The sequence below is a fragment of the Delphinus delphis genome, chromosome 16, assembly GCF_949987515.2.
Source record: "Delphinus delphis chromosome 16, mDelDel1.2, whole genome shotgun sequence".
In the NCBI taxonomy this organism is placed as follows: domain Eukaryota; kingdom Metazoa; phylum Chordata; class Mammalia; order Artiodactyla; family Delphinidae; genus Delphinus; species Delphinus delphis.
The window spans coordinates 39,033,618-39,059,911 of NC_082698.1; the positions used below are offsets into that span (position 1 = coordinate 39,033,618).

General features: G+C 37.4%; 1 protein-coding gene across 1 annotated transcript in view; it reads left to right on the plus strand.

Annotated features, from left to right (window-relative positions):
• Window positions 1-18,916: 18,916 nt before the first annotated feature.
• Window positions 18,917-26,294, plus strand: part of LOC132439843 (cGMP-dependent protein kinase 1) — a 1,104,652-nt gene continuing 1,097,274 nt past the window's right edge. The window contains exon 1 of the mRNA XM_060034572.1: window positions 18,917-19,416. Within this exon, the coding sequence (XP_059890555.1) occupies window positions 19,106-19,416 (311 nt within the window). The 5' untranslated portion in view covers window positions 18,917-19,105. The remainder of the gene's footprint in view (window positions 19,417-26,294) is intronic.

Consider the following 26,294-nt stretch of genomic DNA (forward strand, 5'->3'; position numbering starts at 1 on the left):
AACCAGAATTCACTTGATCCAGTGCAGGGTCAATGAATAGGTCAACAAGCAAAAGTTAGTTAAAAGAACTTTGGATTTTTTAAACATCCCAAAGGAGGTACTTATCCCATTTTTTCTTCCCCTTGGTTTACCTACATCTGCTGTTCCCTGCACTCCATCCCATATCTTAGTGAAAATTCCACCATTATCCCAAGCTCCTGTGTCTCCTGTTCCTTTCCTCTTCATTCTGCATCACATAAAGGCCAACTCTTGGTCAAGTAAAAGTCCTCTCCTCAAAAAGTGATGGGATGGGAAGACTGAGCGAACTAAGTCACGCATCAGATAACTAGAACCTGTGACTTCGCTGGCCTCGAATAGTTTATTGAGGAATAAAAGGAATTACGTGGAGCTTTGGGCACTGAGGCCTGTGTGGATGTGAAGGGGCAGTATTTGTCATGAAAGCACTTTAAAGATTGAATGGAATTATGTATATAGGGTGCCAATAGCTCTTAAATAATATTCACTTATTCTCCAGCCAGGGGTAGGCGTGGTGTTTGTGTTTAGTGAGATTGTAGGGAGAGCACCTTCTAGAAGGGAGCCCTGGCTCTGTAAAGATTGAGTATGCTCAGAAATGCTTCTCAATAAAAAGAGTTAACTTTCTTAATAAATTGCGCCTGGTTACACAGGTGTTTGATCTCTGTTTAGAGTTCACACATACAACAGTTTAAAAATGATTACTTGGGGAAACTTGCAGATTACAGGAGCAATTAACGCTGATGTTAAGGAATGAAAGATTTTCGACAGTTACTGTTGGCGTGTCTTCTCTTCTCCATCCTCAGGCCCATATCGTGATGGACCTTTAGTGTCGCAGCAGCTTCCTAAGCAGCATCCTTGACCCGTCTTTTCAATCTTCAATTCATTCAACACCACACCCTTGGATTAATTTTCCAAAGACATAACTTGGATCATGTCACTGCTCTGCTCTTCCTTTGTCAGTTTACGTAGATAATCCTGTAATCTGTCTTTTTGAGGGTAGGATGTTCATTTTTTGTCCGAAATATAGCAGTTGATTGTACAATATAAATATTTGATAGTGGAATGGACTTGGAATCTTTGATCACCTAAGACAGTTCCTTGAACTTTGTAGGTGTCTGAAATAATATTCAATAATTCTTTGCCAACTGTTGATCTTCATGAACTAAATAAGTCTTTTGTCTTAGCTTTCTTAATAAGTTATAACACAGAGAAAAGTGCATAGGTCATAAGTTTAACTATAAACTTATGACTTATGTGAGTTATCTGTACTCCCACTAGTATAACCACTACTCAGATCAAGAAAGAGAACTTTCCCAGCACCTCGGAAGCCTTCCTTATACCATTTCCTGGTCATGACCCCTGATTTCTGCCCGCAAAGTAACCATTATCTTCACCATAAATTTGTTTCGCCCAGTTTTGAATTTTTTAAAAAGAAACTATACAATGTATATCATTTTATGTCTTCCCTGTTTTGCTGAATATTGCTCATGAGTTTTATTTCTGTTGTTGCCTGTAGCAATGCTCACTTATTTTTACTGTCTTCTATATTTTTTTATATAAATGCAAAATATATTCTAACGTTGAACATTTGTGTTGTCAGTTTTGGTATATTATAAATAATGTTTTCACAAATATTCTTGTGCACATCATTTGGTGATAACATGTACCTATTTTTCTTGGTATATCCCTAAGATTGGCATTTCTAGATAAAGGGATAGCCATATGTTCAGTTTAGGTAGAAATTGCTACAGTTTTCCCTGGTGGCTATAACCGATTTATACTCTCAGTGGTAGTGCATGAGACTTTTCATTATTTTACAAACTCTCTAACATTTGTTGTGATTTTTTTTTTCAATTTTAGCCATTTGGGTAGGTATGTAGTGATACCTCATTGAATTTAATTTACATTTCCCTGTGAATTAATGAAATTGAGCAATTTTTCATATGTTTATTCGCTATTTGGATAACCTATTTTGTCAAAATACTTGAAATTTTCAAGTTTTTTTGCCAATTTCTCTATGGGATTATCTGTCTTCTGAATTTTAGGAATTCCAGAGGTAGTCTGAGTATAAACTTTTTGCTGATTAAATATATTTTGCAGATATCTTTTCCTATTTTGTAGTTTGCCTTTTAACTCTCTTAATAGTGTCTTATTTTTAAAATAAAATTTATTTTTTAGAGCACTTTTAGGTTCACAGCAAAATTGAGTGGAAGGTACAGAGATTTCCTATACACCCCTTGCCCTCACATTTACACAGCCTCCCCTACTATCAAAATCCTGCACCAGAGTAGTGCATTTGTTACAACTGATGAGCCTACACTGACACATCATTATCACCCAAAGTCCATAATTTACATTAGAGTTCATTCTTGGCGTTGTGCATTCTGTGGGTTTTGACAAATGTATAATGACATGTATCCACCTTAATGGTGTCTTTTGGTCAAAAGAATTGCCTAGTTTTAATATGGTTCATTTCATGAAATTTTTTCCTTGTGGTAAGCGCTTTTTGCATCTTAAGACATCCTCTCCTAGTCTAAGTTGATGAATATGCTTTTCTATGTTATCTTTTAGAAGCTTTGTATTTTATCTTTCACATTTAGATCTACAAACCACCTGGAATTGAATTACTGTGTGTGGTATCAGGAAGGGTACAAGATTCATTTTTTTCATATGGATAGTTGATTAATACAACTCTATTTATTGAAAAGACTATCATTTGTGTAATGACACATTTGTTGTAAATCAAATGGCAAAAATACGTAGGTTTATTTCAGGACTCTATATCCTAGTCTGTTGAACCATTTGTTTATCTCTGCACCACTACCACACTCTCAATTATGTGGCTTTATAGTAACTCTTGATATGCAGTAGTGTATGTCCTCCAAATTTGTTCTTTTTCAATACTCTTTGCTGTTCTTATTGTTATGTAATTCCTTATAAATTTGGGAGTTTCCACAGAAAAAGTTAAAATTTTGAGATTGAACTGAAACTTTGAATCTACCTAGAGAGAATTGACACTTTTACAATTTTGAGTCTTCTAATTTAGGAACATGGCATAACTTTCCATTTATTTATTCCTTCTTTAATTTTCTCTCAATAATTTGTTGAATTGTGTGTAGAAATCATTTAAATATTTCATTAATTGCATTCCTAGATATATGTTGTATTTTGCAGATATTAAAAATGGTATCATTTTGAAAAAATGTTTCTTTGCTTATTGCTGGTATAGAAAAATATTATTAATTTTTAACATTAACTTTTTTTTTTTTTTTTTGGGTGGTACGCGGGCCTCTCACCGTTGCGGCCTCTCCCGTTGCGGAGCACAGGCCCAGCGGCCATGGCTCACGGGCCCAGCCGCTCCGCGGCAAGTGGGACCCTCCTGGACCGGGGCACGGACCCGCATCCCCTGCATTGGCAGGAGGACCCTCAACCACTGTGCCACCAGGGAAGCCCTAACATTAACTTTTTATACACTGACCTTGCTAAAGTCACTTATTCTATTTGTCTGGAATTCTACGTACTTGAGTATGTAATATTCTTTCCTAATCTTTATGCATTTTATTACTCTTCCTTACCTTACTTCAGTGGCCAGGACCTCGTTTATGATGTTGAATAAGAGGACTGATAATGGGCATCATTTCTTTTTGTGATGTGAGGGGGAACTCTTTCAATATTTCACCAGTATATGATGAAGTTTCTTGTAGATTTTTCTGGTAGATATCCTCCATCAGATAAGTACCCTTCTTTGTCAAACTTTGCAAGATTATTTAAAAATCATAAATGGATATTGAATTTTATCAAATCCTTTTCTGTATCTGAGACAATTATTGTTTTTGATTTCTACCTGAATTCCACTACAATAAGAGTACATGATTTCAGTCCTTTGAAGTTTGTTGAAACTTGTTTTATGGCCTGGAATATGGTCAATTTTAATAAAAATTGCTTATGCACTAGAAAATAATGTGTTCTGTAATTTTGGAGTGAGTGTTCTACGTATTGCAATTAAGTTTGTTAAATATGTTGTTCAAATCATCTATATCCTGATTAATTTTCTTTAAATATATTGTTCAAATTATCTATATCCTGATTAATTTTCTATCTCCTTTTCTATCAGTTATTGAGAGCAATAAGTTGAAATCATCTAATAGGATTGAGAATTTGTGTATATCTCCTCTTAGCACTAGGAATTTTTACTTCACATGTTTTGAGGCTGTTATTAAGTGCATATAAATTTAGAATTATAGTTCCTTCATGATAAATCAATCCTTTTATTATTGTGACATGTTCCTCTTTATCTCTAGTAATACTTATTTTCTTAAAATTTTCTTTGGTATTAATAGGGCTACATCAGCTTTTTTTTCAGTTTGTGTTTAGTTTGTACACCTTTTTTACTCTAAACCATTCTGTTTTCCTATATAAAAATTGTTTCTTGTAATGTGTATATACTTGTTTTATTTTTAAGTTCATGCAAACAGTCTGTCTCGTATTTGGAGTATTTAATGTTTACATTAGTTTAGTAACTGGTACATTTTAACTTAAATCTATTTGTGTTCTACTGTGTTTCCTTTTCTATTTAAGTTTTTCTCTCTTTTTTGCCTATACTTGAATTAATAAATTATTTTTATTATTCTGTTTTCTATCATCAATATTTCATTTATGCATTTTATTTCTTTTAGTAGTTACTCTATAAATTACAACATGCAATGCATCCTTGAACTAGCAAAATTAAAGTTAAATTAATGCTTTTATTACTTCTCAGGCAGTACGATGACCTAACAACACTGTTAACTCTATTGGTCTCCTATCTCTCATATTATTGTTGTCAGATGTTATTATTGTTTTGTACAGTAATCATTCGTATAGATTTAACATATTTATTCTTATACTTATTTTTTCCTTCTATCTTCATGCTTTCATCTAATTTCATCTGATTTTATTTTCTTTCTTCCTGAAGAATGTTTTTTAGTGTCATCTTTAGTGTGAATGTGTTGGTGACAAATTCTCTGGTTTTTGTTTCTCTGACAATGTATTTACTTGCTTTTATTTTCAAAAGATACTTTTGTCAAGTATAAAATTCTAGGTTGGCAGTTTTGTTTTCTTCTAACCCCTGGTGACTACCATTCCATTGCCCTGAGGCTTTCATTGTTTCAATGGAAAAATCAACTGTCATCTTATTGTTGTTCCTTTGCATGGGATGAGTATTTTTCTCTGTCTGCTCTTAAGAGTTTTCTCTTTATTATTTTATTATGATTATAAGTAGTTTTACAATGATATATCTAGAGGTGTGTGTGTTTGTGTGTCTCTTTGTGTTTATTATGCTGGTGGTTTACTGTGCCTCTTAACATCATGGCTTGATATAGCTTTAATCAGTTTTGGAAAATTCATAGCCATTATTTCTTCAAATATTGCTTCTGCCCTATTCTCTCTTTCCTCTCTTTTTGGGACTCTTATTATATATAGATTAGACCTTTTCCCTATGCCCCTGCATCTCATATCATTTTTTTCTGTATTTTATTCATTTTCTCTATTTAATCTAGCTATTTTCTTTGGACTTTTCTTCTTATTTACTAATTCTGACTCCTGTTGTTAAATGTTAGTGCAGAATTATGAAAATTTAGTTACTCTTTTTTTCAGTTCTAAAATTTCTTTCATAGTTTTCAGTTTTCTGTTAAAGTTACCAACATTTCCGTCATATTTCTAAGGCATATTTATCACAATTATTTCAAAGTCCATATCAGATAATTCCAACACCAGGATCTCCCATCAGTCTGCTTTTGTTTTTTTCATAGCTTTAGGTTATGTGGTATTGTCTCTGTATACCAAGCTGTTTTTGATTGAATTCTGGATATTGTACATGAAAAATCATAGAGATAGGGCTTCCCTGGTGGCGCAGTGGTTGAGAGTCCGCCTGCTGATGCAGGGGACACGGGTTCATGCCCTGTTCAGGGAAGATCCCACATGCTGCGGAGCGGCTGGGCCCATGAGCCATGGCCGCTGAGCCTGCGCGTCCGGAGCCTGTGCTCCACAACGGGAGAGGCCACAACAGTGAGAGGCCCGCGTACCGCAAAAAAAAAAAAAAAAAATCATAGAGATAATTTGAGGTTCTGGGTGATGTGATCTTCCTCCAGTGATGATTTACTTTTGCTCTTGACAGGCAGGCTGATGAGGGGCATGTCACCTTAGTCCAGTTATGGACTGAGAAGATTTGAAGATGAGTTTCCATCTTGATGAGTCAGTTAAGATTTAGCCTTATGGTTTTGAAATGGTTGGGCTTGGACTCCAGTTTTTGTCCCTTCAGCTCCATGAGACTTTTAGAACCTTTGTTGGACTTCTTAGCCTCAGCTTCTCATCTGTACTATTATTTATCTTCTTAGGAGTGTTTTGCAATTGGTAAATGCCTCGAAATTTACCAATTTACCAATGAATGTTGGCTTGAGCACTTTTTTCCTCTGAGATATTAGCCCTTCAATTCCTTACTGCTTGGAAATTTTCCAGTGCCTTAAACATTTTCTTTTTTTTTGCCCAGCTTTTGTAGTTATTCTTGGTGGGAGGGTTGGTCAGCAACAAGCTAATTCTTTATCACTAGAAGAAGAGTTGATAAAAGCTTTTAATAAATATCAGACAACTAGTATCTAATTGAAACATGAAAGGTTTAAAAGAACAGAACAAATAGGCTATTAATTTTGATTCATGGTAGTATTTTAAATTTTGATAATTTTGATAGGAGGGTCTCAAAACTAATATTTTAGAATGTCAATGTGCACTTTTAGAGAAACATTAATATTTATTTAAATTCTAACTTGAAAAAAATTGGGTACACTTTATATACTGTTAAGAGTGTGCCAATTGTTGGCTCTTATGACGATATTTTTCCTTGTTAAGACTAATGTTAAAAGGTGATCAACATTGCCATTTATTGTCAGGAAGTTAATGAATACTTCACATTTCAAGTGTCTTGCTAAGAGTCATTATTTTCTAAATTAGTTTAGTTCCAGTAACTGTATAAATGTCAAGTTTCCATTTGTATTAGTAAAGAAATTCTAACAAATAGAGCTTATTTGAGGGTCTGCTAATTAATGTCAAAGGAAGCCAATGTGATTTACCTGACAATATGATTTACTTTTATAATGAATATGTTAAACATATACAGTGCTCTGCTCATATGGAATAGAAAATGTGAACAGTAGAGGGTGCAATTGTACCTTTAGTTCTGTATTTTAGCCGTTAGAAATTAGTGTTTAATAGCTGAGAGAAAAATTTGAAGAATGTACTGTTCGCTGAAGCTGTACACTATTTATGGAAGCGTGTTTAAAATAAAATAATCCATGTAAAGTAGAAGTATAAATTTCACTTTCATGTAATACTTTTCTTAACCTTGCACTTTTAGAAAGTGACAAATTTAAATCTCAATTAGAAACCATTTTCTAAAAAATATTACATTTATCTGAATAAAGAATGCTTTTTTTATATAGAGAGAGGTAAGGCATACATATCTCAATAAGATATTTTTCTTTTATAGAGCTTAATTACTGTTAATTACAGATATTTTTTCCTCTTGGGAAATACTTCCAAAAGGATTATGTCTATTGATAACTGCAACACCACGAGACTCCTATTTCTTAAGAAAAAAATATAAATAAGACCCACTAGAAATAAATGATGCAATGTCAAAAGAGTTCTTACATTCAAACAGTTATTAACACAGCTTTTATTGAAGATCCAGAAGTTTCAGACAGTTGCAAATCAGAAACTTAGATTTCCATTTCAACCCTGAAGCAGCATTATACTATCGCAGCGCAAAGCTTCACTTATATAGATTTGTGAGGGATATGTGTGCAAAGCTTTGAAATCCGTATCTCCAGGTTAGACTCTCTTCCATAGCTAGGGGTCTCCTTTTGTTTTCTCATAGGAAAAGTTTGGGCTTAGATTTCTGTAACTTTGACAAAAATTAGCTTTATCACAACACCTATATTCCAGTGAAATAAATTTGAAGAACTTAGGAAACCTTCTTGCTGATTTTTTTAACTTATAGGAAACATCTACCAGAGCAATATTCCTTTTTTTTTTTGCATTAACAAACTCTATACTCCTGTCTTTTGGTTCAGTTGGAAAGCAATTTAACATTTAGATTATTGCTAACACCCAAAGGTTAGCACTTCAGCGCTTGGCTAGTTAATTGTGGTATTCAGCTTATGCTTTTGTTTGAAGGGCCTCTCCTGATATTCTATAGAAAGAGCAAAAGAAAGAACAAGAGAGAGGCGAGGGAGGTGAGTATATCACTTTAAGAATTAAGTTATTGAATTAAAAGTATTATTAGAGATAAATTTGCTTTTTGAGCTTCATTTCAATCTGAACTTCCAAAGCCATTGTAAATGAGGTGATCAGACAGAACGTAAGTCTTGGTTAATAATCACTGCATAGGGTGATTACAAGTACTTTAACTGGAAGCATCTGCTTTCAAAATAATATCAACTGAGTTTTCTAAAAAGATGTAGGTATTAAGAAGGACTAGTAAAAACAGGCCAAATCCAAATAAAGCAGTCAGCTTTTTGAAGGAGTAGCTAGAATTTGTGAAGAAACAAAGGAAAAAAATTACAGAATTGCTGATGCTATAGATGCTGCCAGTGTTATATGAAAGAACACTGAACCTTGAAGACAATATATTATAAGCCTCAAGTAAGCAAGACTCTGAGATTACAGCAATTTAAAAGTGCATTAAGAGAGTTGCTTGTGAGGTGTAATTTGAAAAGGTGTTTGGGTATCAAAAAATATCATTTCCTAGAAATATTTCAAGGTGGAGGTAGAAAGCACAGTTACGGGTCTTAATCAGGCAAATACGTGGTTAAAAGAGTGATGTAAATGTTTTTATTTTTTCCTGCAGAAGGAAAACACATATTTAAACTAAGCCTCTGATTGATTTGATTTATTCCACACAGAACATGCAGAATTATAGAGAGCCAAAGTATCAACTTTCGGAAGAATCACCATATCATATTTTTCATGTCGCCTTTTGCTACCGTGTTATAGAGAAATTCATTACCTGTTTTCACTTTTAAGCTGCACTTACTACATTAATATTGGTTATATATATATACACACACACACACACCCCATATATCACATACACATCTATACACGCCTGTGTATGTGCACACACGCACATATTCCAGGCTAATTTTGGTCATAATATTCTAGTTTCAAAGGTTTTACCTAAGTTGATTATTTTAAGTGGTTAGAACCAAATTTGAACTTCCTGTCCAAGGGCAACGGATATCACAAATCTTTGCAGGAAGAGCGTAGAAAATCAGTGCTATTTAGAACCCAGACAAACACTTGACTTGCAGAATTCCTGATTGAGACTTCAGATTTAGGACAGCTGCTCCTCAAGGGTAATTATACTGAAGTTTCTGAGGCTTATGATACGTGCATTTCTGAATGACACCCTAGTGAGGGGTGCAAACTCTGAAGCCCATCTTCGCATTGCATCAAAGGATACTTAGTTCAGCTTGTTGGTTGGATCTCTTGGTGGAGAGAGGGACAATTTTTCTGTTTATTGATGGTGGTGTGTTGTAAATACTAAATAAATATTTGCTGAATTCATTCATTTAGTCCTACCTTTGTCCATTCAATGCAGTTGACAAACATGTAGGAAGGGCCTCCTTGTTCTGAGTGTTGGTGGACAAAATAGAGTTCCTTGCTTTCTTGGAGTTTACAGTCTAATGGATAAGGTAGCTATTTAACAAATATCCTTGCAAATAATATATAATTAGAAATGATGCAAGTGCTATTATAAGGGAAATATTATAGAGATGATTCAGAAGGGTTATCAGAAGAAGTGATATTTGAGAAAAGAACAGAAGATTGAGTTAGTTGAGTTACTGACTCAAGAGATGGAACGTGGTGATCGGGAAGCAGCGGGATTGGGATTTTCGGGTAGTGAAAGGGGATAGGAGAAGGATTTTCCAGGCAGGAAGAGAATGAACAGTGGAAAAGTTCTAAAACGTTAAAATGAAATTGCTCGGTGCCTGGAGATTTATGATAACGAAAAGGTTAGTTTCACACTTACGTAATTCATTATTAATCAATTGCTCTCCTGATTGCAGTCCCATTGCAATTTTCCCTTGACTATTTTCCAACCTGAGCAATAATCCTATGACCCAGCCTCATTTTTAAGAGAGGAAATGTGACTGTGGGTCAAATGGCAATGTCAGTCGTTCCTGTAAGCCCCAAATTTGTCCTATGCTCGTGGTTTTCTGTCATGTCATTGGCTGTGGTGACAGGCTGGGTAAGTTGTGGTTTTAAAGGGGAGATACTGGTGGTTGGCAGTACTGTTGGTGGTTCCAGAACTGTATATCCATGTCCCTGATACTGCTGTATATGTGAATACTGATAAGGAATTCCACAAATGGGAAAGGTGCTTGTAGCTTTTAATAAATTGTCTAATTTATCTTTAAACATTAAATACCATATACATTCAGGGTCATCACTTAAAGTATTAGAACAGAGAAAGTCTAGTTGTTTAAATCAACTGTATATATTTACTATATATTTATTTTGGAGATTAACGGTACACATGGGAAAATTAAAAATTCTGAAAAAATAATAGAGAGAAATCTGTTTCATTGAATTTTTTCAGTGTCTCCCAAACATTTTTGGCCATGGAACCCTTTTTAGTTATACTAATAACCATTTGAAGGAACTAGTATTCTTTTAGTTCATATTTTGAGGAAATACTGGGTTGTAGTATATGTTCTGATGGGTGAGGGCTCTCAGTTAGAGTTACTGGGTTGCTAACAAAGCTGTCCATTGACCACTGAGTTGAGCTTTTTTACCAGCTGTTACCATATGCTTTTTCTTGGTTATTTGTGTTTTCTTCATCAGTTATTCCAATTTCTCACAATTGGCTATTCCCTCATTCCAGAATATGAAAATTATGTAATGTGTTAATAATTTGCTTGTAGATTAGTGATTAAAATATCATATACTTAGAATATTAAAGTACAAAATTATTTTATTTGAAAATATTAATGTAATACAAATTTTAAGTGCTATGTATTTCAATGCATTTTAAAATACATCTTTACTGTCTTTGTGTTTTTTCCTTTGCAAAAGTTTTGTAGGGTACTCCAGTAGAACATACTAAATGAATAAAGTCACATTTTGGCATATTCTAAAGTTAAATGGTCAAAATGTCATTGATCATTAAAAATGTCAAATGGTCTCAGACCAATTATATGATTTGAGGAACTCAAACAAGTGTCACTGTTTGAATTCAGAGAGTTCACAGTTTAGGTGTTACCTTTTAATTTCTGTGAATTGCAGACAAATTTTCTCTTTCTTGGTAATGATGTCTTTCGTATTTTAAGGACTTTTAAAACCCCGTAATGTGAGGACACCTGAGTTGTGTGTCTGGAAAGAGAAAAAGAGAGATGGTTTACTCTATTTCCCCATATAGATCTTTGTTAAATAAGGTGGATGCAAAAAATGCATCCACCTCACGTATCTACCTTTACTTTGACATAAACGAGGGTTGATTTGGAGAGTGTGGTTTATATTTCATACCTGTGAGGCACGTGTGAACACACACACACACACACACACACACACACTCTCTCTCTCTCTCTCTCTCTCTCTCTCTCTCTCCCCCTCTCTCTCTCTCTCTCTCTCTCTCTCCCCCTCTCCCTCTCCTTCATGTAATGTAGATCCCCAAAGTAGCAACAAAAGTTCCATATGGTTTGAGTATATCGAGAAGCATACTAGAACTAATTAGACATTTCAAAGACATTTTATTATATTTTGTTCTCTGCAGCAAATTAAAGTGTTCTGAATTGACTTTAACAACTATTAATTTTTAAGAGATAAGAGGATTTTCATGTGAATTGAATCAGGCTTCTATGTACAGTATAAATAAATTGGCCAGTGAATGCATATTATAACTTTCAGAACACTATGCTGAGAATTAGGAGACTTGGGTTTTAAACTCTGCCTTGGGTGAGTCATTTAACTTCCTTGGCCTTTAACTTGCCTGAAATTTGAAATGAGGAGGTTGAATTACATAATCTGTCTGGTACATTCCAGCTCAAAATTCTGTGATATCCATTACTAGTAGAGAATAAGACCTTTGCTTTGTTTGTTTAGGAGGTGAGGAAGGGTGGGGTGTCAAACCATGGCAGATGTTGTCGTCAGTCCTTCAGTTCTTTGTATTTTGGGAGTGCCTGTGAGAGGGGCATAAAGTAACTGAAATAATGGGCCATGTGTGGAAATGCTGCTACCGTAGGTGAGTTTCAGTTCTGTGACAGCTGAGAGTTACTTGCTGGGTACTGAGAGAGGGTCTGACCAGTGGACACTGCAAAGTGGAAACGAGCAGTTTTCACCAAATTCTCTATGTGCCTAACAGCAGCAATTGCTTTTAACCTTCCACAACTAAATTTTTGAAGGTTACCCTGTCATTTTTTCCACTTAGAATTGGTATTTAACATAGATGCTTTTCTAAGGAAGATAGAATTTTGACTGTACTATATTCTATGAAAAACTTAGATGAATTTTTCATAATAACTCCTTTAACTCTGATTCTTGAATAAAGACATTCTTACATATTGTAATGACTCAAACAGACACTAATTCTTCTGCTTAATACCAACAAAAGTGTAGAAATCCCTATTTTTTATCTATTTGTATGGGGCATTAAAACCATATGATACTTTACATATTGCTGTTTTGGGCAACTTATTTATTGTATAGGTGTTTGCATGTTTGTCTGTTAAGTTTAAATTTGAACAACTAATATTTAAAGTATTCTTACCTACCAGTCTGTGCTTTGAAAAATGAATTTTAAAAAATCTAGTCTGGACAAGGGAGAAATTATTCTTTTCTGGAAATATACATTGGGCAAAATGACTGATAATTTTACATGTGGTTACAAATACATAGCAAATAGTGTATGCATCCTTGTTCCAAGGGTAATGCTTTCATTAATATCAGGTACCAAATTTTGGCCCTGGAATGATATCTATTTGTTTTACCAGCCTACGACTTCATTTGCCTATCATTAGAGATGGACTTCTGGATTTCCATCTCATGATTATATAAAAGTCAAATATCAAGAGTTTCCTTAATTTGAAGCTAGTTAAGTTCATGAGAGTGAAGATTTCTATATGTGTCCCTACTGTATCTTTTTGACTGCAGCTTCCCCTCTCCTCCAAATCTCTGACATTCTCACAGTCGAAACAAAGGTCTTGCCATTTTTCTCTTGCCCAGTTCATTCAAGTTATTCACTGATAAAACCCCGATTCACTCAAACTTCTGTTTTATTGTTTTTCTTACATCTTAAGTACTTTCCCACCTTACTAATTTTAATAAGTTCGCTAGCAAAGTATGGTTTTTCACTTTTACTTTAAATTTTGATTAAAAAACAAGTGGGAAGAAAATGACCAAGTTATATCAGCTGCTAAATGCTATTTAAAATAAAAGCGACAATAAAAATATCGTTGACTCAGAGCTATTCTCCTCTGAGTCACATGCTGTCAAATATGTTTTCAAATGCAAAATAACTTTTGCAAATATTTTTGAATATTTTGTGGGAAATATTGATGCATTGAGTTAGGAAATGATGTACATTTAATATGCCAGAAAAATCACTGAAATGGAATTGAGAAACTAATTTATTAATCAGATACAGGAGATATTATGTTGCATTCTCATGCATATATTCACTGGACTTAAAATGCAGTAAAATATTTTGAGAAGAAAGCATTTTAAATGCCGTTTTATGCATTAAAAATGTTTCCATTTATGAAAGAACCATGGAAAACTTAATACTTTTCTTCTTAAAAAACTTTTATTTCTTTTGGTCTTTGGAAATGGTCAGCTGAGTAAAGAGTACAAAGCAATTGTCTTCTTGGTAGATAGTGCATGGATTTCCATGCACACTAGTTTAGGCTGGGGTCCAATAATAACTTACCATCATCTTAAGCAGTGGAATATAAGAATTCATTTCAAGTAATATTAACTATGACACTAACTCGGTATTAAACTCTAAGCACATTAGCAAGTATGGTACAATGCACTATTACTTTCCAAGTCTCTGCAGTAAGTTTTTCATCATTAACGTTTTATGGTTTTCTTTTTCCTTTTCCATCCAGAACTTATCATTTCAGTAGTATGACTTCTAAACAACTCAACCATTAGAATTTTTACTTACATTCATTTAATTATGCATTCCTGGTGGCCACATCTAGCCACCAACACAGTAGTAAGAATAATCTAATTTTATAGGACTTAATCAACTAGCAGGAGCTTGAATTGTTGTGCTTAATCTATAGGAAGCCAATCTGTCTAAATTCTAGATTTTTATAAGAAAGATAAACCAAAAAGAGAGACTTGAATCCTTGTCTAATTTATCAAAGTATAATTAAAATTCTATTGTCTGACTCATCTCCCCTTACAGTCCAAAGACAATTCCTGTGGTGTATTATGCATGGAAATGGGATGATTGCTTTCCTAAAACACATTCACACAAACAAATGCATAAGTGGGTTTGTAATGTGCTTAAAATAATAGGTATTATTATTACAGATCTTCCTTGGTTTTACTTTTCTGTCAGTAACTTTGAACACAAAATGTGAAAATATAAAATAGAGAGGTTCTGTTCTGCAATCCTGAATTATATAGGGCGACCAACCATCCTGGTTTGCCCAGGACCAAGGGGTACTTAGGACTTCAGTTTAAAAACTAGGACAGTCCCAAGCAATTTTAATATGAAAACCAGGACAGGCCCAGGCAAATGGGTGCAAGTTGGTAACCCTAAATCAAGATGAAATGGGGCTGAAGTGGAGACAGTTTGGGGAAAAGGAACTTTTAAAAAATCTTTTCCTGCTCTTTTAGGATTTTCCAAATTTCTCCTCTTTCCACATATCCAACCCCAAAGTCAGGCTAGTTAATGTTAAGTAATGTTTTATATCTCGGGATCCAGAACAAGGCATTAGCAACCCTTGGAAGTCCTGCAGAAGGCAATGAAGGGCAGGGATATGGGATTGAGCTCTGCATCAGATGGTCTTTATTTGAATCCAGGCTTTGATATTCATTGGGTGGGAGATCCTCTGCCTCCCTTTTGTCAAATATAAATGAAAATAATAATAATGTCCAACTCGTAGGGTTACATGAACAGTGCCTGTCGTGCATTAAGAGCTCCAGGAAGTTAGTTATTTTTCTTGCGGTCTTGATTAAGAACAACAGTTTTGAGCAAGCCAGTATGTTTACCAGTAATAGTAACCTTCATATCTAGATTCTTAGGGTTACTTGTTCTAGCAATTTTCTGCAAGGGGAGGCTTCCATGACCCAAAACATAGCTCATCTATGTTTTGTTTGTTTTTGGTTTTGGTTTTTGCTGTTCAAGACATGTACATGAAATGGCAGAAGAAAATTTCAAACTTAGGACTCCTGCAGGAAATGTAGCACCAGTGGAATGGGCAGCTGGATGACGAAATTACCAGAGTTCTTTTGAGGCTAATTATGTTTTTAGTGTAGGATAATAAATTCTAAAGGCTTTATTTTTTTTAATGGCCAGTATTATGATAAAGCTGAATTACTGAATGTCTTATTAAGTGATTCTGAGATTCCATTAAGGAAGGTGTGATAATATTTATTCTCAGTCATGAGAGTTGCATGCAAAATTGAAGAGCATCAATATGCCACAGGTGGGTCTGGCTACTGGTGGAACTTTGCTTCCATCAGAGCTACAACAAAGAGAGACTGCTGAAAGTAGGTTGTGAGTTGACTATGGAATTCTAGTGTATAAATTAAGTTCCTTCAAAATTGCATTGTTCTGTGCTTCAGCATCTAACATCAAGACTTCATCCCAGAAATTTAGTGGGAGAGCTCAACATATGCAGTTCCACTCCATTCCAAATTTGTGGTGGCCTAATAGCAGGAAGTAGACTTGTGCCTGATCTGTGATATTATAACTTAGCCAATTAAGTTTACTATAAGACATATAGTAAAACCTGTCTGTTGAAATGAAACTACAAAACCTTGATTATTTATGTAAAATTTATTTCCAGCATTTACCAAATACAATGCAAAAGATATTTAAGAAAATATTGGAATCACTCAAAAGGTTGAGATAGAAAACCAGGGTCCCTCAGGATTTAAACCGTCAAGAACAGCATTGAAAAACTTGCTTAAAATATTTATTTTGACTTTAAAAATGGAAGGGAAAAGCCTAGAATTCTGGATTTTGCATATACAATTATAAAGTATTTAAGGGCAATTTTACTTTTTCATCGTATAGGCTAATACAACCAAATATGTTCTTACACCTTAAATACCTTTTAAAGTGTAAGTCAATTGTAATAGTCATATCTTCCCAGCTGTTTAGTTTCTTTGCATTTATTACAACAGATTCCTGACTCTCACTATGGGATTCATCAAGGAATATATTTTGTATCACAAGAATTCCATTTAAAATGAAAATGTAACATGGATATATCCTGTAGTGGCATGTAGATATGATAGCTTAAATAATGAAAAATATTTACGTAACAGTGGAAGAAACTTCACTTTTGTTAAAAAAAACCCAAAGAAACCTGACTTTTTTTTTGGTTGAACTGCTGTTTTTTATTTTGGGGGAAAAATGCTTTAGTTTCTTTTATCCTTTTTACATGTAGACAAGCTTTCTACAAATGAAGAAGAATCTTCTCTACTTTGTGCTGCTCAAAGAGATTAAGTAAACCCCATTTAAGCCTCAAATGAGCCTTAAAACATAACTCTGCTTAGCAGTTGTCTAATGATGTCCCCTATACATTGCTCCTGATATATTTTTAGACATAAACTCTTGGGCTCCTGCACCCTATAATAGATCTATAGGGAAAAAAAGTCTCATTTAGTTTAGACATTTTGCCATGGAATTAAAGAATTCCCATAGGTTAAATAAGATAAGAATTTGGCCTTTTTCCTGGGAGAAGGAAAATGTCACGGAAGCTCTTTTAGAATGGAGTCAGTTATACAAAGCCAGAGCACTTCTGCTTGGTTTAGTTTTAATTAAAACAACAATAATTCAGAACTCCTACTTGCTGCTATCAGTATCTGTAAGTTATTCATGTTTATTTTGGGGAATTATCCACTTTATGTATTACATTCTGAAAGAAATGCACTTCTGAAAATATCCATGTTGGAAAGCAGAAAAATTAAGTGTCATATCATTTGTACTGAGAGAATTAAATCATCATCTGGGTAGAAGAATGTTTAGGACTATATATCCTTTTTCATTTATACTTCTAGTTACAAACAAGTACACTTTAAATCAAAAAGCTTATAAATGTGACATTGACTAGCTGGTTCTGTTCTTTTCTTTCCTCCCCTCCCCCTCCCCATTCTTTTCTTCTTCTTCTTACTTAGATAGAACAGGCTGTGTATTCAATAGCAAAAGTGAGCACTTTTGGGGGGGGGACTGATATATATGTCCTTGGCTAAATTTAGATTCCAGTGAATAGTTCTGGATTGCAATTCAGAATTTTAATTTATTTTCTACCTACTTTGTTTTATTTGGTGTTAAGGAATGGCCAAATAGAGCATCGAGGATTATAACACTGAGTTCTCAAGAACAGTAATTAGAGAACTGCAGTTAAGATGCTAAAATTTTAAATGATTTGGTGAAGATTTAGGTAAATATGAGGAATTTAAGTATTATGGAGGATTCTAAACACGATGGGAGAATTACCCTTGGACAGAAAGGATGCTACCTAAATTGTCATAATTTTAGGAAATATTGAGCAGGCAGGGATGGGGTCGGAGGTGGGAGTAGGTGGAGGGGGGCGGCACTTTACCACAGCCCGTCTAGGATCCTCCTTTTCTTTAAGATTTTCCCTCTTCTTCGAAGTTTGTGTCTTGCCATTCAAGTGGAAGGATACAGCCCTAACGGCTGGGTTGTCAAGGAAGTAATTTCAAAGATACGGTTCCATTTCAGGATGAACTTTTTGGAACTCTGCAACGATTTTGACCCGCCCTGCGCTCCCCGCCCAGAATTCAGCACAGGGAAGGAGCAAGACCGTTCCATAAACTATTCCGCAGACACTGGTTTAAGTGGGAGGGGCAGTGGGGAAGCTGAGCAGCCCTCTGGGGCACAATCCCGTTTCGACCCTTGCCCCAAAAAGAGTTCATTAATCCGTGTTTGAAAGGAGCGGAAAGGGGAGTCATTCGCAGGAGCTGGCAATGCTGACGGGGGAGAAAAAAAATCAGAAGCTCCCTCCCTCATCCCCAAAGGCGCCTGGATGTGAGTGGAAGTCCCTCCCCTGCACGGATACTCTCTCCTTTCCTGAAAGGCAAGTTTGTTTTCAAGCGTTAGCCACCTGTGTGAGGCGCTCCCCGTGAGAAGGGCTGCGTGGAAGACGCGAGAGCTCAGCCACAGGCTGGGGAGCCTTTCTTGGTGAGGCTGGCGGTCCAGACACCTGCAGAACTCAGCGCGCTGAGCATGCAGAGCCCGCTCTGCCCTCCCTCGTCGCCAGGATTGTAGTCCCACGTCCTCCAGCCTGGTATGCTCTGGAGCCGGCTAACGCTTCCCGAGTTTGCGCGGGGTCCCCCCGGTCCTCTCCCGCCCGCCTCCCCGCCCCCAAAGTAGTGCTCCCGCCTCGCTCCGCCCGCGCAGCCCTCGGCGCGCTCAGAGGTTTATCGGGCTCCCCACACGCTCCGCCGGCTTCCTCCGGCGCCCGGCGTGAGTGACCCGGGCACGCCTGCCGCGGCCTCGGAGCCCCCATCCGAGTCCCTTCTCCCGCTCCCCTGCCATCGCGCTCCCGGCTCTTCTCCCTGGCGCTGCGGCGCCCACCGCGGTTCAGGTTGAATACCGGTTCGACCCGCCTTTTGGCTCATCCCAGCGCTCAGCCTCACAGCCCGGAGAAGTGGAATCTGCCCTGAAACTCTCGGTGGCTGGAGCCGGGAGACTGGGCATGCTCAGAAGCCAGGGCTGGCTTTGGTCTCAAGTAGGAAGCTTTCGCACTCGGGAGGCAGCAGCGACTTTGGGGAAAGTTGATCGGAGAGGGGAGGACGCCCCAAGACGCGGAGCAGCGGCAGGAAGGAGCCCCCGGCAGCCCCGAGGAGCATGGGCACCCTGCGGGATTTACAGTACGCGCTCCAGGAGAAGATCGAGGAGCTGAGGCAGCGGGATGCTCTCATCGACGAGCTGGAGCTGGAGTTGGATCAGAAGGACGAACTGATCCAGAAGCTGCAGAACGAGCTGGACAAGTACCGCTCGGTGATCCGGCCGGCTACCCAGCAGGCGCAGAAGCAGAGCGCGAGCACCTTGCAAGGCGAGCCGCGCACCAAGCGGCAGGCGATCTCCGCTGAGCCCACCGCCTTCGACATCCAGGATCTCAGCCATGTGACTCTGCCCTTCTACCCCAAGAGTCCACAGTAAGCAGGGGTTACGCTCCGGGTCCGTGTGGCACCCTGTCGGTGGGGAGCTGCGGGTCTCTGTATTGTCTGTCGGCCCCCGCCCCTCCCGCTTGCCGTGTCTGTCCTCATCCTCAGAAATGTTTCATTTTAACGGGCACTTCTTGCGGGGCTGTGCACGTTTCTCAGAGTCAGACTCACTGCACCTACCTTGCCTTCGTGTCTTTGTCAGATGTCAAGCTATTCTTTCTTTTTTTTTTTTAATAAACATATACATTCATATAGGCCCCCTACTGTACGTAGAGTTTGAATGCGCCCCCGGTGTGCATTGTGCTGTGTATGTGTGAGTGTGAGAAGAGGAATAGAAAGCCCCGTCTCCCAAATGCCCTGGCAAACCTGCCCAACCGGAAAATCCTAACTGCAGGCTCATCAGACTTGAAATGAAATGCGTCTGCTATCACCCTTACTTTCTATTGCTTTTGTGGTGCTCCCGGATTTCTCTACATGCCGGCGTTTCTCGCTGGTACCCTTCGAAGCTGATGTTCTGGCATCATCAAAGTGTCAAAAATAAGCAAATACACATATGAAAGGGAAGATTTTTTGATTTCCAGAATTCGACGACATTTACAATCCACCTGTGGAAGCCTAGTCTGTTGATTTTTTTAAAAAATATATTTTTAAATAACATCTGAGGGAGAATATTGCTTATTTTCCTTAAGGAATTTATATAATGTTGCTAATGGGGGGGGTGCCTCTGTCTCCCAAGAGGGTTGCATGTTTCTAGGGTCAGATACAGAGAAGTACACTTATCTTTATTGACAACGTGGGCACATTGTTTGCCTTACTCCTGGCTTCTGAAGCAACTACTCTGGTATTCTAGCATTTTAGACAACTGTGTAGTTCTGATGTCAGTGGGCTTCACAACTTGGGTGGGAAAATTGAATGAAGCTTCTTATACACCACTCAACTCAGAGTTCTTACGGAGAGTAAAGTGGCAGGAGCATGAAGTTAATATGGAATGAGCACCCAGATGAATGGTATTTTAAGTTAATAGATAATGACATAATTGATAAAACGAAAGGTTTTGATACTCTATTCCTAACAGCACCACGTTGGCTGGATGACACGTGTTACATAATAATATGAGGTCCCTGGGAACCCTTCACTTTATAAACACAAAGATTTAATATAAGGAGAAAGAGTATTTGATTGTCTCCATCTGTATTTATTGGATGTGTGTGTGGGGGTGGCTTGTGAGTAGGTACTAATGATACTTTTGAAAACTTAGACGTGTAACTATCCTTGTTGGTTGCAGTAGAGCATTTGCTGTTCCTCATGCAGGTTTAGTTTAAGGAGAAGTTTGTATTCTGTGAGTGTGGGGAAGAGACAATAAGGATAAACATTTCTGAGATTCTAACCTCACAGAGTTGCCCTAATAGTTCAGTTCAGTAGATTTAGATCTGCTTTCGAAACCTGAATGATCTGAATCCACTTCAGCTTTCCCCGGTAAGTTAATTTGCAGTCCTGACATGCTTGCCTGTTTTAGCTAATGAGGTACATGACCATCTCTCCAGGGCCAAGTTTTCCATAATGAAAAAAATAAGTCAAAGACAGCTCTCTGCATCTTTCAGCATTCCATAGGATCCCATTTTAGTATCTGCAGGAATTTGGAGTAACTCAGAGCAAACTCTGCTTTTATAAAAAGACGATTTTAATAGGTTTTATTTGAAGCATGATCAAGCCAGCTGATAACTCCGGTGAAACATTCTATCAGGCAAGATCTAAAGGAATCTAGGCAGTAGGGACCGAGCTGTATAATGTAAGTTTTAGAAATCTCTTAGTGCTTGACATGTAGAGCAACTAGATTTTTTAAAAAATCCATGGTGGAAGATGAAATTAGTGTGGCAAATAATTCACAACATTCTGTCATAATAAACATTTTACCTGTTGAACCATACTGTGCGTTCTGATATTTTTTTTAATAACTTGTGCTTTAAGGAAGTCAACTATTAAGGTATCACCGTGATGGTTTTGGTGATTCTGAAGGATTATACTGAAGAAAACGATAGAATGAATGTCTTCCAAGCTTAAATAATTTTGGAAAAACATCTGTTCTTTTTTCACACTTACATAAAGAAAACTAGAATAAAATTTGCTTAAGTGTAGAGTACCTTTGGTAAGAGAAAGAGAAGTATATTGTATGCAAAACGATTATTCTTATGTCATTTGAATGATTGTACAAGATGGTTCTACAAAGAATTAGGAATTTTTGCCAAAGTGAAGGAGACTTGTTTGAATTTCTGTTTATTTCACTATAAATAATTTGATTATACCAACTTACTGGCAACAAGTGTTTATATCTTTATATTTTATTTTTAGTACAAGTTAAATTTGGTCATCATTCTTAAACTTACAGATTATTGGGAGTTGGAGTTAACATGAAACCATCTAAATAGTCCAAAATTGATTTCAAATTTATGGTCATGTAGTTTTCTATTCTCTTTCTGTTGGATATAGGTGACTACCCAGGGAATGTCCTATTCAATTATCTATGTGTGCAAATATGTTTGTTTACTTTTTGCTTACCGAGGTTATCTTCTGAGGATTAGAATCTTTAAAAACTTATTTTTTTAGTGATTTTTTGACCATTTGAAAAACAGTGTAAAATATAAATTAACGTAACATATTTGATTTGGAATTTTCCCTGTAAGCTGGAATTGGAGGGAAGGCTGTGTCAGATTCTAGCATAGAGCTGGGGCACTCCTGCTGCACCTGTGAGGCAGGGGGGTTGTTTTGGTTTGTCTCTTTCACATGTGTCTAGAAATAACCCTTAAGCCCTTTTTCTGTTGTCATTTGAAGAGCAAAGAACTGATTAGCAAATTGGAATCTATATTCTACTGCTACCAAATATCTATTTGAGAAGGTAAAACTATTAGACTATGTTTTGAATTAAATTAAGCAAATAAACCCTTAAAAATGAAAACTATATAAAAATATTCATTTTATGAGATCAGCCTATTGATTATATATAGAGAGTGGTTCTTACGGATTCGTAAAGTAATTTTATTTCATGCTATTTTATTCCTGAAAATTGACTCTGTAATAGATTAGAACATTCTGTCACTGGTATGTTGATCTAAACCCTTTACCTATTGTAAATATTCTCAAATCCTTTCCATTTTGCTGTCATAGGGCTCTGTGTTTTTTTCAGTTGGTCTATAAAGCCTTGAGTTCCTATCAAAAGTTGTTAGTGTCTCTGTTTTTGTTAAGCTGTTGCTTTTCACCCTAGAGAAAACTGAATTTCAAAGAAGGATGACATATTTTGATTTGTAGTGTTACGCCTTTTGATGGTGAAGTACTTTGGAGAGCTGAGGATAGAAAGAAATATATGTTCTTATTTTTAGGGAGGCATTAATTTTAGCAAGATCTTATCTGATTTTTTTTTAAACCTTGACATTAGTACATTTCAGGAGAAATAGAATCTTCCTAAAGGCTGTCTGTTAAATTCTGTAGGAAGTTGGGAGAATTCTAGGATTTTAGTGTAATCATAGATGGCATGATATTAAAACATAGATTTCTTCATAGGTAGCAGTTAAATTTCAAATATGCCCTATAGCTCAGTTCAGTACTTTTATGGGATGCACCATGTGCAAGTTAGTGTCATGCGTTAGAGACGAGAATTGTGTAAGTCCTATGAAGGAGTTAATCAGGGCTTAACAATACTGCACAAGTAAATATTCTAGAAAGTAGAGTAAGGTAAGTCACAGAGGAGATACCTAAGACAGGTGGCAAAATATAATTGAGCCCATTTAATTTTATGGTATCAGAAACTCTTGTGGAAGTAGAGGTATTTAAAGTAAGTATTTGATCGATGGCCATGATTTAGGTGAGTGGTGATGGGATAAGAGGGGTGGGGTTAAGGTGAGGAGGGCCGTCATCAAAGGGAAAAGACAGCAAAAGAAAGCAGAGGGTACATCTGGGGAATGACAGCAGCTAGTGGCAGTAACAGAATACCGTGGTGGAAATTGAGGAAAAGCAAGTTTAGGCCAGAGAGAATCAGGATGAGTAGGTGAGAGGGCACTTGGCGCTTGTTTTTAGAATAATTGAGGGGTGTGTGTGTGTGTGTGTGTGTGCGTGCATGCACGCAGGTGTGTGGGCACAAGCGTGCACTTTACACCAAGGACTAATTGCTACCTGTTAATGAAGCTCTGCATCTCAGATGTCACTGCAGTCCACCGTCTCCCACCAGCACAGTCCTGGTAATAACTATAACTCTCCTGACTAGGTAAGAATATTGAATTTAACCAAGCAGCAGATGATTAAAACTCTCAAAGAAACTGAGTTCCACTCGTAAAGAAAGCAAGCTCCTCTTTCCACTCACTTCTAAATGTTCCCACTGGAAACAGTCTGATTTTGTGCCACAGACTAGCATGGCAGATTCCTCACATACCCAGGCGAACCGGACCTACATGAGAATTGAACCTGAAGTCGATTTTTGAAATTCATCTTTCTTGTTCTTGTGGAGGAGTTCAATTCCAACTTAACATTATTCTGATAGACTATCCGATTTAAGTTTGATTGTTAATTTGACATCATGGTCTGTGGCAGTAAAATTGAAGTTGTGGCAGCCTTTATAAAAATAAGACCAGGCTGCTAAAACCCTATGAGGGTGTTTGGAAGCATAGTTGTGTGCCCCTAAAATGCGGCTTATAATGAAAATACTGATAAGCCCTTCAATGGAGGAGCTCCAGAGACTGCCTGAGAATATAAATGACCAACTTCCTTGCTCTACTGAGCCACATTTCCAAGCTCCTGCTACTTGTTATTTCACTGAAGAGTTGGGTTTGGAGTCCTAATGGCAAAGGGTAGAAGAAGGCAGACGATGTTTCTATTGTTGCTGTTTGTAGGTTATAAGGCATATGGACACATTTTTTCTTTCCTGTCTGCCTAGCAGTGGAGGGTCTCCATGGTATCCTAGCAACCAGATTCGAACACCAGGCTGCTTGCTCTTTCTCCCATCTCTACCATAGGTGCTGCCGCCCATCCCAGAGAACTGGGTCCGATGCTAGCACTCAGACGCTCCGACTTGAATGTTCCACGTCCTGAGGACGCAAGACAATATGATAAATAAGCACGTGCTGAAAGCAGCATTTACCAGTATGCGCAACAGCTTATTATGCAATCACATCTGTGGCACTTTGAATCCTAATCTGAACTGTTGGGCTGGCGCTGTTTACCACCCCATGCCTGACAGCCCTTCTCTACTTCCTCACGCCCAGCCTTCGGACACCGATTCCCCTTTCCTCTCACCATCTGACTGCATTCCTCGGCATCTCCTTCAAGTGTATTTTCTGGGAAGTTAACTACGTGCAGCCTGTTTGAACTCTCTGAGTGTATTTTGTTTGTAAGAGCAGAGGGATGTTCTCCCTCCAAAACTGTCATGTAAATATAAACAAGGGCTCAAAATCTGTAGCTACTCAAAACATGTTGTACAAAAGGTGGGACTACTAATATACTCTCAGAAGTGTCTTGTTTCTGAATGGATTTTATATTCAGAGTCATTAATAGGAAAAAAGCAGGAGAGAGTGGGAAGAAGAGATGTGTGTCGGGGGGGCAGGAAAGGGCAAAGCGAGATGACTATTGTGAAAGCTATGCCATGTTTGCAAAGAAGTTGGAAAGGAGCGATGGGCTTTGTGGGCAAGTGAACAGGCAGTGAGACTGGAATGGAATTCACAAGTAAGATAGCACTTCGTGACGCCCGAATTGGAGTCTACCAGAGGCTGGCCTCCTCTGGGAGTGGGAGCCATACTGGGATTTTGGCAGAAAGTCATTAAGATGTTTCCCTCTAGACCAGTGCTTGTTTTGAATGCCTTGTATTGTCCCTTTGAAACATTCCTTAGTCTGATACCAGGGAGGGCTTGGTGGTCTTCATGCAGTCCACTGTGCAGTGCAGAGAAAGGAATGAGGAGGGCAAGTCAGTGCATCACTCTTTCTGAAAAAATAGGTCAGAATGGCTAACATTTATTGAGCACCTACTCTGTGGCAGGCCACTGCCCCTTGTGCTTTACATAGATTGTCTTTTTTATCAAACAACCTTGTGAGGAAGACTCCAGATTATCCTGTTTCATGCAAGGAGCAGGACAGTAAAACTCGGAGAAACTAAGTAACTTGCTTAAAGTCACACACTTTATGAAAGGCTGAATCTGAATTGGAACTTGCGAGCCATTCTCTTTAGCCATTAGGTTCTTCTGCTTCCCAAAGGGGTGTGAGGATGAGGCAATTGCATGAAATCCTAATAAATACCATATAGGCTGTTCTCAGGCGAGTATTTGTTCACCAATAGTTAAATAGGAAGCAGAAGAACTTTGGGAAAAGTGGAAAACATAAGATAGGACCATGGTTCCCAAACTTTGCTGCACATTAGAATCATCTGGGGAGCTTAAAAAAAACCAAACCAATTAAAATCAGAATGTCTGGGGGTGGAAGCCAGCCATCAGTATTTTTAAAAGATTCCTCAGATAATTGCAATGAACAGCACAATTTAGGAAACACTCTGATAGTTAGACAACAGGGTGTGTGTGTGTGTGTGTGTGTGTGTGTGTGTGTGTGAGAGAGAGAGAGAGAGAGAGAGAGAGAGAGGTTAAACAAACAGGATAAACTTTCCACTTAAAAAATTGAATGTTTCTATTGGCTAAAATCTTTAAGTACTAGGGACTTTAAAAAAGCAGATTTTTTTGGCAAATTATAGGTGTATACTATTTAGTTAATACCTTATTGTTTATTCCCCCAGGTAAGTGATCATTACCTTACCTAGTCCATCAGTTCTCAACCCTAGGCTGCATATTAGAATCACCTAGGGAATTTCGGAAACATCTTTCCTGGGGGGTGCCACCTCCAGA